We start from the raw sequence: 12,868 nt of genomic DNA, 5'->3' as shown, positions 1-12,868 counted from the left end.
ACAGTAGAACTGAATTGCTTCTAGTGAGTTGTCAATGTTGATGCTTGTGGACTATGCCTGTAACAAGTAGCAATTTTATTTATTCAAAACTCCTTTCTTTATTCCTGAGGTTTTTTGCCTTTACCAAATAAACTCTGTTGAAATTTCTGAGGTTCCTAAGCTTGGTTTAGTTTCCTAGTATTACTGTTATACATTGACCACTTCAGACACTGGCAAAAAAGAAAATAGGTACTGTACAAATAAGAATGATAAACTATTCTATTCTCTTGTTGTTCCTAAAAGTTGTATCTTCCTCCTTCTGCTTTCTCCTCCCTTTCCCTCTGCTTCAGTCCGAGTTGGTCCTTGTTTGTTCATTGTTCTCAAAGCAAAATGCAAGTATTATTTTCCAGAAATTACTTAGGGAAAAAAAGCCCCAAGTGCCAGAAAATGCTTATTTATTAATATTGATCCTTTACATTTGCAAACTTGGCATTACATGCTGTCCCTGGAAGTTTACTGGACTTTTTTTTTTCAGGTGACTCTGAGACTTGGCTTGAGTGACTTGCAAAAACATTCAGTTTCGCAAATTATTAAGCCCCAAGGCATAACAAACAATTTGCTGTCATTTAAAACAATTGCTTTTTCTTTCTTCTTGCAATACAGGTTCTGATTAGATAAAGAAAGGAAAGTTTTATGCTCAGGAAATTTATATTGCTGAACCTTCATTTCTAACAGAATGACCCCATTATCTTCAAAATTAAAGCATTTATTAGTCTAAGAGGGACACAATCAGAGAATAAAGAGAGCCCATTCCACTTAAAATGTAAAATATGTGTTTGTTGTCATCAGCAGTCCTAGTTGTGCATCTGTTCAGTGCATAGTAATTCAAAGAAAAGTCAAAGGTACTGATACTAACTGAGCCTCATGTTATAAAGTCAGTAGCATTAGTTTGAATCTCATGCATTAGAGAAGAGTTTAATTATCTCCAACCTTTTGGAGGAACAAAAGAAAATCTGACAGTCAACACACTTGTGTCTGTGTGTGTGTCACGGAGAGATTATAGATTCAAGGGATTATCCACAGGCCATTGGTTTTATAATAACTGAGAAGTCAAAGAATATAAAAGAAAGAAAGTCTTCATGATATGCACAGGCAATTGGGAGAAATAGAATATGCTAAAACTTTTGTTTCAAAAACAAATAGGCGTTTTTAAAAAGAAGAATTTGAAAACAAAAGGCTTCATGCTTTTTAACATCCAAGCAAAAATTTCAATGTAAACTAAAGTCCCAAATCATTACTGTTTGTAAAAAACCCCTGAAAATTCTTTCACTTATGGTAAGTAACTGGATATGCTCCATGCCATATTTTACTTCCTAGCAGTAGAACAAAATATATTCCAGAACAAAATATAGTCATCTGTCTGCTAATGCATATTTATACACAGACATGCAGGTCTAATGTGATAAAATGTGATATAATCTCAGGCTAATAAATAAGGTATTTTTCAGTATCTTGAAAATTCATTATTTAAGAAAGATGTAGAAAACCCACTATAGATTTTGACTTTTAATCTAGCAAAGGAGAGCTGAGAGAAGATTTCTGATGGTGCTATCCAAATGGGAAAGGATCAGAACAGATTACTGCTCGCCTCTTATAAATCTCCCGGTAGTGAAAAAGATCGTTATGCTTATTACCCACTAACCTAATTACAAAATATGTTTCCAATTTTTAAAACAGAAGAGTTTTATTATTTTAGTATTGTGAAACTCACTTTTTAAAGGTTCATGCAATGGGGGGAAGAAATGTCTTCTGTCACTTGGTTGTCACTGTTTCTTTGGACAGGTGGTATCCTTCTCTGAAATCTCCTCAACTCCTCCAATTTTTTTATCTTTTGGTAAGACAAGGTGCATTTCCAATTAATATTCTTGATATATCATTTTTTAAATGGTCTATGTAAAAAGGTTAAAATTCTCAAGCTCTCTTGAAAAAGCAACCCAAAATCATATCTCAGTTTGTTCTGTTTTATCGAATTTTGTTTTCTTTTGAATTGAGTAATAAATCCTGATTTTCTTGTCAGGGTAACCTGATACTAACTGCAATTTCTTGGTGTGGATTTACTTTGTGTTCCATGCTGACTTCAGTTTATACTTCATGATTTTTGATTTTGAAACAAGTTTGAGAGGTTATTTGCACAGTGGCACGTTCATTTAACCTGTAATACATCTTATTTCAAAGAAAATAAATAGTCAGTCTTTCTGGTCTTCAGTTCTAAATAGTATTAACTCGATGGTGATGATTGGACAGTTTTCTTAATGCTCTCTCATAACCTTTTCCAGAAAGGTATGGGTTTTTTCCACTATTAGCACCGTTGACAAGTAATAAATTGTAGAATATTTCACAGATCACCATGGGATATGGGCCACATACAGCTGAGCAAGTGCAGGGAAAGGACACGGCAAAGCCAGTTGGGGCTTTGTTGAAAGACTCATTCTTGCATGGAGCAAAGTGAACAGTGCCAATCACGCAGAGCAGCCATGCAGGGAAGACATCGTTGTCTCAGCCAAGTGGTGTGTTCCCTGCAGGATGCCGTATCCAACCCATGTTCTTTGAAAAACCTCATCTTCCTGAAGTTTCATTTCAAATGTGAGACTTGGAAGAATCCCAGAAGAATCTTCTTTTCCCTGCCAGCCGCACCTCATGATCAACAAAATCTGTGATTTAATCTGTTATATCATGAAATATGTTAGTACATATGCCCAGAATGATTAATTAGAGGTCTTTTTGTATAATCTGCAACTGTTATTGCTGATGGGTATTTGGACTAATGCCTCTGATATTAGAAAAAGCTTTGATTTCAATTACTCTCCTTCATTTTTAAACAAGTAATAAATTCATTGCAGTGCTTCACTTCTCCATTTTTTCTGCAGTACACTAAAACAGAGACTTTTATGACTAAATTGAGACTATATTCAATTAAATTAATTGTAATTTATCCTCACAAAAGGAGAAAGAGTAATTTACCAGAAAGAACAAAAACAAAGCAGTACAAATCAGCTTTTAATAGCAGTTCAGTAAATAATTTTTTGAAATGCTGATGCATTACCATCCTAGGGTTATGTCACTGTTTTCAGAGTATCCAGTTTTGCTTGTATTGTATGTCTTCTCTCAAGGCCTAATCCAAAAAGGTCTGATTTGAAACATATTTGAATTAAAATGTCTGAATAGCCATGTGTATTTAATACAGAGTAAATGTAACAGCTTTAACTGAGACTTTGAAGTTAGAGGCTCTTCTTTCAGAGAGTCCAAGGTACTCTTGGAGAGAGGGCGTGCCCAATAATTTGCACAGTTGGGTTAAATTGCCATAGGTGTTCTAAAATCACAAGGAGTTTTATGAACGCTGGTGAGAACATCCCACGATTTTCTACTAATGGATAGCATTATTCCTAATTTGTCTATAGGAAGATTGAACCATGAAAATGTTAAATGAGTTGCACAATGTCATACAAAAGTTTCAACAACAAAGCTAGAAGTAAAATGCTGTTCTAAAATACCAGCTTCAGTGTCCAGATGACATTGATTAGTGTTGCTATCCTGAAAGCTTGCCCTGTGTGAAGATTTCATTTTATTATATTTAGCTCAGTTACTAACTCTGAAAGATCTGTGAACCTTCAGAAAGGAGGACAGCTCTTAATGAGGAGACTATCACAGAATCTAGATAATTCTCTAGGCTGCATTTATCCCATGTGAAGTATGGGTTTCTGAATTGATATGGAGGCATCCAGCTGGTTTCAGTACAATGAGCCATGCAAAATTCCTGAATTTATTCAATGTTGATATTCTGAAATGGGCACAGTATTGCCTTGCTCCCCTTACTTTAAGATAATTAATCCTGTAATTTCTTAGTCCTTTATACTGCTTGACTCCAGTCCTGTCAATCTTCAGATCTAGTTCTTGCCATCTTGAATTTAGGTCAGATTCATTCCTCCTGCCCCTCATGTTTGCAGCTACTGATTGCATTGAGGTGCTCACACAGGAGGAACTTTCTCTTTTCAGCTTAAGTGTCCTGTCTTAGAGATGTCCTGCAAGTTTTACATGCTAGCCAGGTAGGGAAGAGATCCTAGTGGTGCTTCTACTGAGGGAAAGTTCAGTGTTCACGGGAGAATTCACATGAGAATAACTTTGCCTGGACCCTGAGCCCTTTTAACCTCTGTGCAGGGTTTCTACTTGCCTGATAGGCCAGCTTGCTGCTCACAAGCAAATGTGTGTGTGCTCAGAAGCACCCCTGCCCCTGAATCCCTTGACTGTCAGCTTGAACTCTGCTCTCAGTTAATATTCCATACCCTAATACTCCTCACCTTAAACATTCCTTGATGAGTTTTACACAGCCCTGCAGACTCCACTCAAATATCCCAAGTTCTCCTGTTTCATTTTTTCCCCCCAGCTTGTTGGCTATGAAGCTCCACTTCAGTTTTTTAATGGCCTCCAGTAATGACTGGAGAGTTTGTCTCTATCTTTTTTTTAAATCCCTTGTCTATTACATTTGAATCCCTGTGTTTTATTCATGGCTGTCTTTGTATGCTTTGAATGGAAAAGTTTCTTGAGCTGATAATCCTAGTGAAGCAGATGCTCTGACATGCCACATACCCTTACAAATACAGACAGGGTAGTCAAATTTTGCCAAATAGGAATGATTTTGATTCTTCAGCTGGAAATTAGTATCTTGTCCTAGTTTGAGTTGAAATATGATCTAAAAATTAAAGTCTCGGGAGAGGATTTTCAATCTGTTTTCTGAGCAGTTTAGGTAAAGTAATAGCTATGAATTTTTGTTTGTTTGTTTTTTTACTATTGGTTTTTGTATCATTTTTAGTACATTTATCTGTCCATTGGAGAAGCAATTGACCTGGCAGTAGATGAGATTTCTCAGCAGTGAAACACTGAAATCCTGTGCATCTGTCCCTATATACTAGCCAGCTTTCTGTGTTAACAGCAAAAGCATTAATGCTTGTACCATCTCTTTTGCAAGGCCAAAGTATGCAGAGGGGTTGGCAGCCTGCCCACTGGAACCTTTTGATCCACAATACACTTCCTGGCAAACATTACTAGGTGTCCTTTCAGCTGGTCTGGGGCAAGGCTTTGATGTCTTGAAAACGTGGTCTCAATGTGGGTCACCTGTGGATCCAAACAAAAAGGAGCAGGGAAAGTAGAAGGAATGACTCTTCAGATCTTGCTGTATGGGTAGTTTGGTGGTGTTGGCCCAACTTTAGGAGCCACAGTAGGACCAGTGCAAGCTTTGGAAGTCCTGAGAGGCTGATACTCATTGGTGGTAACAGGTCCTGGCCCTGTAATACCATGAGCAGAAAAAGGCATGTCCCTGTGTGTTTGGTGTGAAGAGAAGATAAAGCATGAAGCCTTTAGTGGTGTCACTTACTGACCACGTGGGTCAGATAGAAATACTGCTTGAGTGAAATCTGCATGCAGGTTAGACTTTGCTGTGCTTCTGACCTGTATTTTCAATGCCAAACTAATGTCATTGCATTAAAGAGCCTTGATCATGCCTTTCTGTCAAATTTATGATGAGAACTGTAAAACCTTGGGGTAGGGAAGATCCTCAAGAATTCACGTAGTCTGAATATGAAACAAGAGATAGCAGGCAGGGAAGCATTTAGACACTACTGCTCCTTGTCAGCACTATGCTTGGCATACCAGTGTCTTAAGGAAGCTCTAACAATGAATGCTGAGCACTTAACATTGAGTCTGAGAAATTGGGAAGACAAATGTGAAGATCCTTGTTCCCATGGAGTTATTAAAGGAGCAAGATCTGCAAGTAATGCAGTGTGTTTACAGGGAGACATATTGTTCATGGACTGTTTTATTTCTCTTGGTCTTTTCAGGTGTTCCAGGACCTTGGCACGTCTGTGTTGTCTGGTGCATTTAAAGGATACAACATCTGCCTCTTTGCATATGGACAGACAGGTTCCGGAAAAACATACACAATGATGGGAACACCTGTGAGTTACACCATTCATTTTAAACTTAGGGTTGAGGGCAGGATATCTAGCAAAAACATCGCTTTATTTTTAAACTGTGGTGTGATGCTTGTTGAGCAGAATGCTTGTACATGTTTTGCTTGGTATTTAAATGTATAAAATGAGAGCTTGTACATTTAGGTGAAAAACAGAGTATCAGGTAAAAATACTAGAAAGCATGGTGTAATTTAAATATTTATTATTAGGTAATCTTCTTCTTGCTACATATGAATCTTATCACAAAGTTAGAGGACAAAAAAAAAAAAATCAATACGCCGGAATAGTTCTGGGTTTTAGAAACTGTAGCTCAAGATAATACAAAGTACTCATTCCTATGGGGTATTTCGGCAGTCTGAACTATGCTGAAATTAAGTTATTTTCACAAATAAAACTGGATACAATTCACAATAATAGTTTTGTAACAGGCTTGATTATTTGCTTAGAATATTTGACCTGTGGAAAGTAATACTTCCAGTTTTGACGTGCATTTGCATGGAGTTTACAGAAGCTGTTACATTTTAAGATTGTCTACCAGCCATCACCTAAAGTGCATTTTAGTCTTGCTACTCAGATTGATGGAGTAAGTTGATGATTTCCGGTGTTTTGCTGCAACACAAGGCAATTCGATTTTTATCCATGAATATTCTTAGCTGTTGGTGAAACATGCTGCTAAAAAGGAAAAAAAAACCCAAAATAGTTTGCTTAAGTGGACCAGTATTTTCTACATCCATGGGATTCAATTTTTAAGGTGAAATAAGGACAAAATGTGTTTAAACCCCAAAGATAAGAGGCCTGTTCTAACATAGTTTGTTCTTTTGACAGGAGTTTGGATTTTTAAAATTTTATTTTCTCAATATACATCAACAATATTTAGTAGGATTTAGTTACATTATTACCAGACTGTCTATTAATTTTATGTGAAATCAAGCTTTATGCCATGAAAGCCTGAAGAATTGTTAAAATTTGGGTTAATAGATGGCAAACTAGGATATTTGTATTACCCTATTTTGAAAATATCTTAGCAATTCAGAATGGCCACGACTTGAAGTTATCGTTATTTTCAAGGAAATTTCTGGATATTGTGTTTCTAAGTGATTTCTTGCTTAAAAAATAATTTCTTTCTCCAGTGCAATACTGCTTTGTTCTGATCTTTAATAACACATATTCACTGTGATACAGTGTTCCAGTGTTTGGTACAAACTGAACTTTTCTCCATGGTGGTCCACTTGATGAACCTGGATTTTCTTCTCTTAACTCCATTTCAAGGGTGCCTTCTAAAAAAAGCCTTTCATGCTATTCAGCAAGCAGAATCCACCTAAGCCCTGGTGTCTTTCCCAGGGTGTGTTGGCACTGCAGTCACTGAAGTGTTAGCAATCATATCTTAAGAAGGGTTCATCACACAAAATCACGCTGTACTTCAGTGCTGTGTAGACGGTTTGGGCAAAATTTAAACCACCTAGTGTGGGTATTGTTAGCAGCCCCATATCCTGTTCTCTCTGAGAGACAAAATTTATAAATCTAGAATATAAAGCTGTTCCAAGGCTCCTCTCTGATGCCATAGCATGAAGAAATAGAACTAGAATAAGGAGAAACCAAAAATATTTATGACCAATCAAGCTAGTTTCAGTGTTGGCCTGGCTTCATCTAGACTGCAACACCTCTGACCTAGACATGTCCAGTACCTTTACATCAAACAGCTTTTGAATTTAACCCAAGCCTCTAAGCTTCTGACCAATGCTGTGTACATTGCTCTAAAATTACTTTTGGTATAAATAGCCATGCTGTTCTGAACTACACTCCATGGCTATATTTTGTGTTGTAATCCATCATACAGTCATTTCTGCACTGTGATTCTGTCTGTGACTTAGAACTTAGCTTTTGTTTAAAAGTTTTTGCAAGTGTTAGAAAATACATTATTTAATTTTTTTTCTGTTTATTATTTGAAGGCATCCATTGGGCTGACACCTCGTATATGTGAGGTATTTTTTTTTCTTCACTTGCATTTGTTTAAGCAGTTAGCTTTTCTTAATGTATTTTAAATTTACATAAACTTTTGGTTTGTGAAGGGCCTCTTTTCAAGGAAGGATGATTACACAGACCAGACAGCATCATGCAGGGTAAAGGTCAGGTAAGTGTGTCACTGTTTTGGACAACAATATGAAAACTTTTAACAATGTATTCCTGTGATTAAACAAAGTAAAGACTAGTTTATTTTGTTTCTGTTTCCTTAGATGATAGTAGTTTTGGAGCAAGGGGGAAAACACGGAGAAATTATGAGAAAGTATTGGGTTTAGTTTTCCATCTAAGTACTGTTCTTTGGATGCTGTCTGTTCACCTTTGTATAAACAGCTGAAATAAGAATGCAGTGAAAATTAACTTCCTTTGTTTAACTCCTAAATTTGAGCCATAATCCTACATTCCGGTCTTATTCATTTACATTCCAGTCTTATTCATTGTTCCCTTGCATCTAATAAAGCATTATGTTTGGAAATCTGGGGATTTGAGCCCACTAGTGTGAAAAATCTATGTAAGAGTTGGTTAGATTGTCTAAATATATATGTATTTATATATTATATAAATATATAAATATGTTTCTCATTTTGGTTTGTTTTTGACTGAGTGCATGTAGCTTTCCTTTTACTTTCTTTTCAGTTTTCTTGAAATCTATAATGAGCGTGTCCGAGACTTGTTAAAACAGTCAGACCGAAAGAAGCCTTACACACTTCGAGTTCGAGAACACCCTGAAACAGGACCATATGTGCAAGGTGAGAGTGGGCTTCACAATTGGCATCAGAACTGTGAGTAAATGTATATCAGGTGTGTATGTATCTTTGCATGTATACCTGCAATGGTCGTAATTGCTTCTGCTCTTCAAGGGTTACTTTTCTCAAATGTTTTTCTTGTTATATGATCACCTGTAGTACACTGAAAGCTTTGCCCCTGTTATCCTACTGGCTGGATATCCTGCATTGTTTGCCATTCCAGCCATAGGTCATATGGGAGTCATATTATTTTGCTTTCTTTTATTTTAAAGAAATACTAACTTAATCAAGAAATCTACCAACATTAGCTCTAAATGGGTTCTCCAGACCAGCCTAAGGTCCCTTCCATACCTCGGCAGCAGAATATACACAAAAAAAAAAAAAAAAAAAAAAAAAAAAAAAAAAAAAAAAGAGTAGATAAATTCAACTGATGTTACAGGGCAAGCCACGAGAAGCAATGAAAAATCTCACCCAAGTGAGAACCTAATAAGCTTGATTTTCCTTCCTTACACTGAAAAAGTACAGAATGGCTAGTATCAGTGTATTAGATGACTAAGAACATCCCAGCCTTCTAAATTCATAGAATCATAGAATTACAGAATCATAGAGTATCCTGAGTCAAAGGGATCCACAAGAGTCATTGAAGTTCAACTCCTGTCCCTGCACAGGACTATCCCCAAGAGTCACACGATATGCCTGAGAGGGTTGTCCAAACACTTCTTGAAATTTGACAGATTTGTAGCTGTGACCACCTCTCTGGGGAGCCTGCCCAACCACCCTGTGGGTGAAGAACCTTTTCCTAATATCCAACATAAATCTCCCCTGACACAGCTCTGTGCTGTTCCCTCGGGTTCTGTCACTGGTCACCAGAGTGAAGAGGTCAGTGTCTGCCCCTCCTCTTCCTCTCACAAGGAAGCTGTAGCCTGCAATGAGGTCTCCCCTCAGTCTCCTCCAGGCTGAACAGACCAAGTGACCTCAGCCACTCCTCATATGGCGTCCCCTCCAGACCCTTCACCATCTTTGTAGCCCTCCTTTGGAAGCTCTCTAACAGTTTTGTATCCTTCTTATATTGTGGCATTCAAAACTTGTAACAGCAGCATCTTAGGTGGCTTTGTGTTTTCTAGTGAATCAAAGCTTTCAAAACATGTGACAGGGAACAGATGAAAATGAAAACATATTTTTTCCCATTTCAGTTGTCTTTCTTACTTCAGTTCTTACCTTCTCACTGTTTTTCTACTTCCAGTTTATTTTCAGTTTTGATAGGTGCTTTCACCTCAGGGTCTCATACAGCTTTGAATTGCAGTTTGGCCTTTGGTATTTCAGAAATTGAGTGGCTCCTGGTGTAAAGTTTGCTGGCTACATTGCTGTGTATCTGACCAGCAGCTGACAAAAGTCACATCTCAAAATCGGTGCTCCAGTGTAAAATCATACCAAGTAGCTTTATGGTGGAGATCAGAAGGAAGAGTGTTTTCCAAACTGGGTGTTTGTTTAGAAAGCAAATGCATACATTTCCTTTTCATCTTGCCTTGTATCTAAGGACAGAATTCCAGAGTAGCCTCTGGTATCATTGACTGTGCAACTGCTTGGCTGGCCTCCAAGTGGGTAGTAACACCTAGGCAGTACAGACTTAGTACACAAAATGCATATCACGTACGATTTTATGGATCCTGTCACATCAGAGCAAATATGGATTTGTCCTGGTTTCTAAATAGAGTTATTGTCTCTGTTTGTTTAGTGAATTTCTCTTGTTCTCCCTGGTTAACTTTTCTCCCTGTTTTTCTTTATTACGGCATTACACATAACATGGTTATCCTCCCTCCAGAGATTAAAGCAAGATGTGATAATAGATAGAGTGACTTGACTGTGGGATTGGATGGAGCCTGACTGAATGGAACCCAGATTCCTTGGACACCTGCTGTATTGGTCACAGTACATCTAACAACCAATGGTTGTTAGCAATTCCTCCTCTCAAAATTGGAAATCGGCACTTGCAAAATGTTGAGCTTTCATGGTCCTGTACACAAGCACCTGTCAAACATTCTGGTTGTTTCAGCTGTGCTTTCCCTGAGCATCAGCATCCTGTTTTAAGGAGACTTGGAAAACAGATGAATTGATGGTCTCATTAGTATGGCAAACATAATTCTTTGAAAAGCAGATTCACAGACATTCGGCTTTGAGGGTTTTCCAAGATTCTCTTTCTACCTGCTTGTTATTGGAGAACTTCATTGTTGATGGAGTACAGATACTAATTATTTTCTTTTAGCAGCTGCTCATTCACCACACAGGAAAAGGTCTTTAAACTGCTTCCTTCCTTGGCAATTTCCATCCCTTTTCTCAGACCTTATATCTCCAGTGATTCCTTGGCTACATATAATGGAGTTTCCCTGTTTTAAAGAAAATAAACTTATAGCTTCTGCCAATGGGCTGGCTCGCCTTTTGTCACTGTTTTGTCTTCATCTGGAACCTTCCAGGCCAATTCTGTCACTTCTTTTTCAATTCTGTTGTGGCTTTTGTTGTTGTTGTTGTGGGGTTTGTTGGGGGGAGGTTGTTTGTTTGTTTGTTTGTTTTTACTGTGCTTTTTTTATTTACCTATTTTGAATAAGGATTTTATACTTGGACGCAACTGAAGTTTTTGAGTGTAACAGTTTTATGATAGAGTTCTGAAATATGCCATTAAAGTTGCCAGTTGATTAGATTTTGTAAACTAAGAGGAAAAGATAATGGCAAAAGATTAACATAAATAATATTTGCCACTTTTGGCCACGGTTGTAAATTCAGTTTGAATAATTTATTTTAGATGATTCACTCCCTCTGTGTTACGACAGCCTCAAAAAATAATTGTGTTAATGCCCGTAAGAAAAATTTTATTTTCAATGATGTGATTCACATTTTTAGAAAAAAACTGATCACGTGCATGAAAAGTGAAGTAATTTCTCTGCTGAAGACATCATGGGGTGTAATTAGATGTTGTTGTGAGACCATGTGAACAGAAGTAATTTCAGGCTGATGAGTCAGTGGCTTAGGGCAACAGATGACAGGTCTTTTGAGACGTGTATACAAATATATATGAATCAATTTGCCTGTGTGGTTTGTGCAATTGTGAACTGTGACAGTTTGCTTTACTTGGGACAGCCCTGGTGTCTGTTGAGGAGAGGGACTAATAAAGTGTGATGGAACTGCATTCATTAGCTCACATCAAAAATAAGCAGCAGTGACTTGAATGCAAGTAACAAGTATAGGCAGCTGGATTTTAATAAGATCAAATTCAAGAAAGCCTCTTGTGAAGAGGTTCACAGCACTGGTACAAAATGCCCTTCTCAACTGCACTAATGTATTGCTGCAATCAAAAATTGCTGAGCTCTGTAATGAGGGTTTTCTACATGCTGAAGTGGTCTTTGGCAGTTTTATATGTAGTCTCTCTGTGCAGGATCAGAGTGCAAGAATAATATTACCAGTAGCTAGACAGCTGAAATAAAAATTTTCAGCAAGTTTACTAGAAGGAGAACTTGTTTTGTGTTTCACTTCCAGGCAATTTACTGTATGGGAGAAATTAAATTGGTGAACATCAGCAAAGCTCAGAAATCTTCCATTGTTTTCCATAGATCAGGCAAGTTAAGGACTAGCATCTGGATTTGTATCATGCTTCATGCAAGCAATCAGCATTTTTAAGGCTTGCTTTCATCAGGAGCTCCTCAGTGTACCACTAGTTTTAGTTTTGTGTTTGGTATCAGTGACATCCAGAGTACAGTTAGCTGTGGATGAAGAACACAGAGAGGGGAAAATCAGAAAACTTAATCCCTTTAAGGACACTTAGTTGCTCTGGGTAATGCATTTTCCATTTGCAAGTCCAGTCGGAAAGCCCCAGCTCTGGACACTAAGTATCTTAAAAGTTTTCCAGCCCATCGTTTTTCACATAAAGGCTGAGAGATTGTAGCCTTTAACATGCTGAAAGTGTTTCAGTGCTTTGGATTGGAATCGTTTCAAACTTCTCCCTCACAGATGGTTGCACTGTTAAGGAATCAGCCTCTCTTAAATCAGGAAATGATGCAATCTATTTTATTACTCTGAGACAGATTTCTGGGGGACATCCTTTCTTACTCC

The 12,868-nt window shown here is 37.5% G+C and overlaps 1 protein-coding gene across 3 annotated transcripts in view; it reads left to right on the top strand.

Annotated features, from left to right (window-relative positions):
* STARD9 (StAR related lipid transfer domain containing 9) overlaps positions 1 to 12,868 on the top strand; it is a 102,715-nt gene that overhangs the window by 35,342 nt on the left and 54,505 nt on the right. For all 3 annotated transcript variants that reach the window (XM_048306261.1, XM_048306262.1, XM_048306260.1), the window contains exons 4-7: positions 5,871 to 5,987; positions 7,952 to 7,984; positions 8,072 to 8,133; positions 8,658 to 8,770. In XM_048306261.1, coding sequence (XP_048162218.1) covers positions 5,871 to 5,987; positions 7,952 to 7,984; positions 8,072 to 8,133; positions 8,658 to 8,770 — 325 coding nt within the window. The remainder of the gene's footprint in view (positions 1 to 5,870; positions 5,988 to 7,951; positions 7,985 to 8,071; positions 8,134 to 8,657; positions 8,771 to 12,868) is intronic.

Source organism: Corvus hawaiiensis, chromosome 6 (genome assembly GCF_020740725.1).
Source record: "Corvus hawaiiensis isolate bCorHaw1 chromosome 6, bCorHaw1.pri.cur, whole genome shotgun sequence".
Classification (NCBI taxonomy): domain Eukaryota; kingdom Metazoa; phylum Chordata; class Aves; order Passeriformes; family Corvidae; genus Corvus; species Corvus hawaiiensis.
The sequence above is the reverse complement of the archived record's forward strand: the minus strand, read 5'-3'. Positions and strand labels throughout refer to the sequence as shown.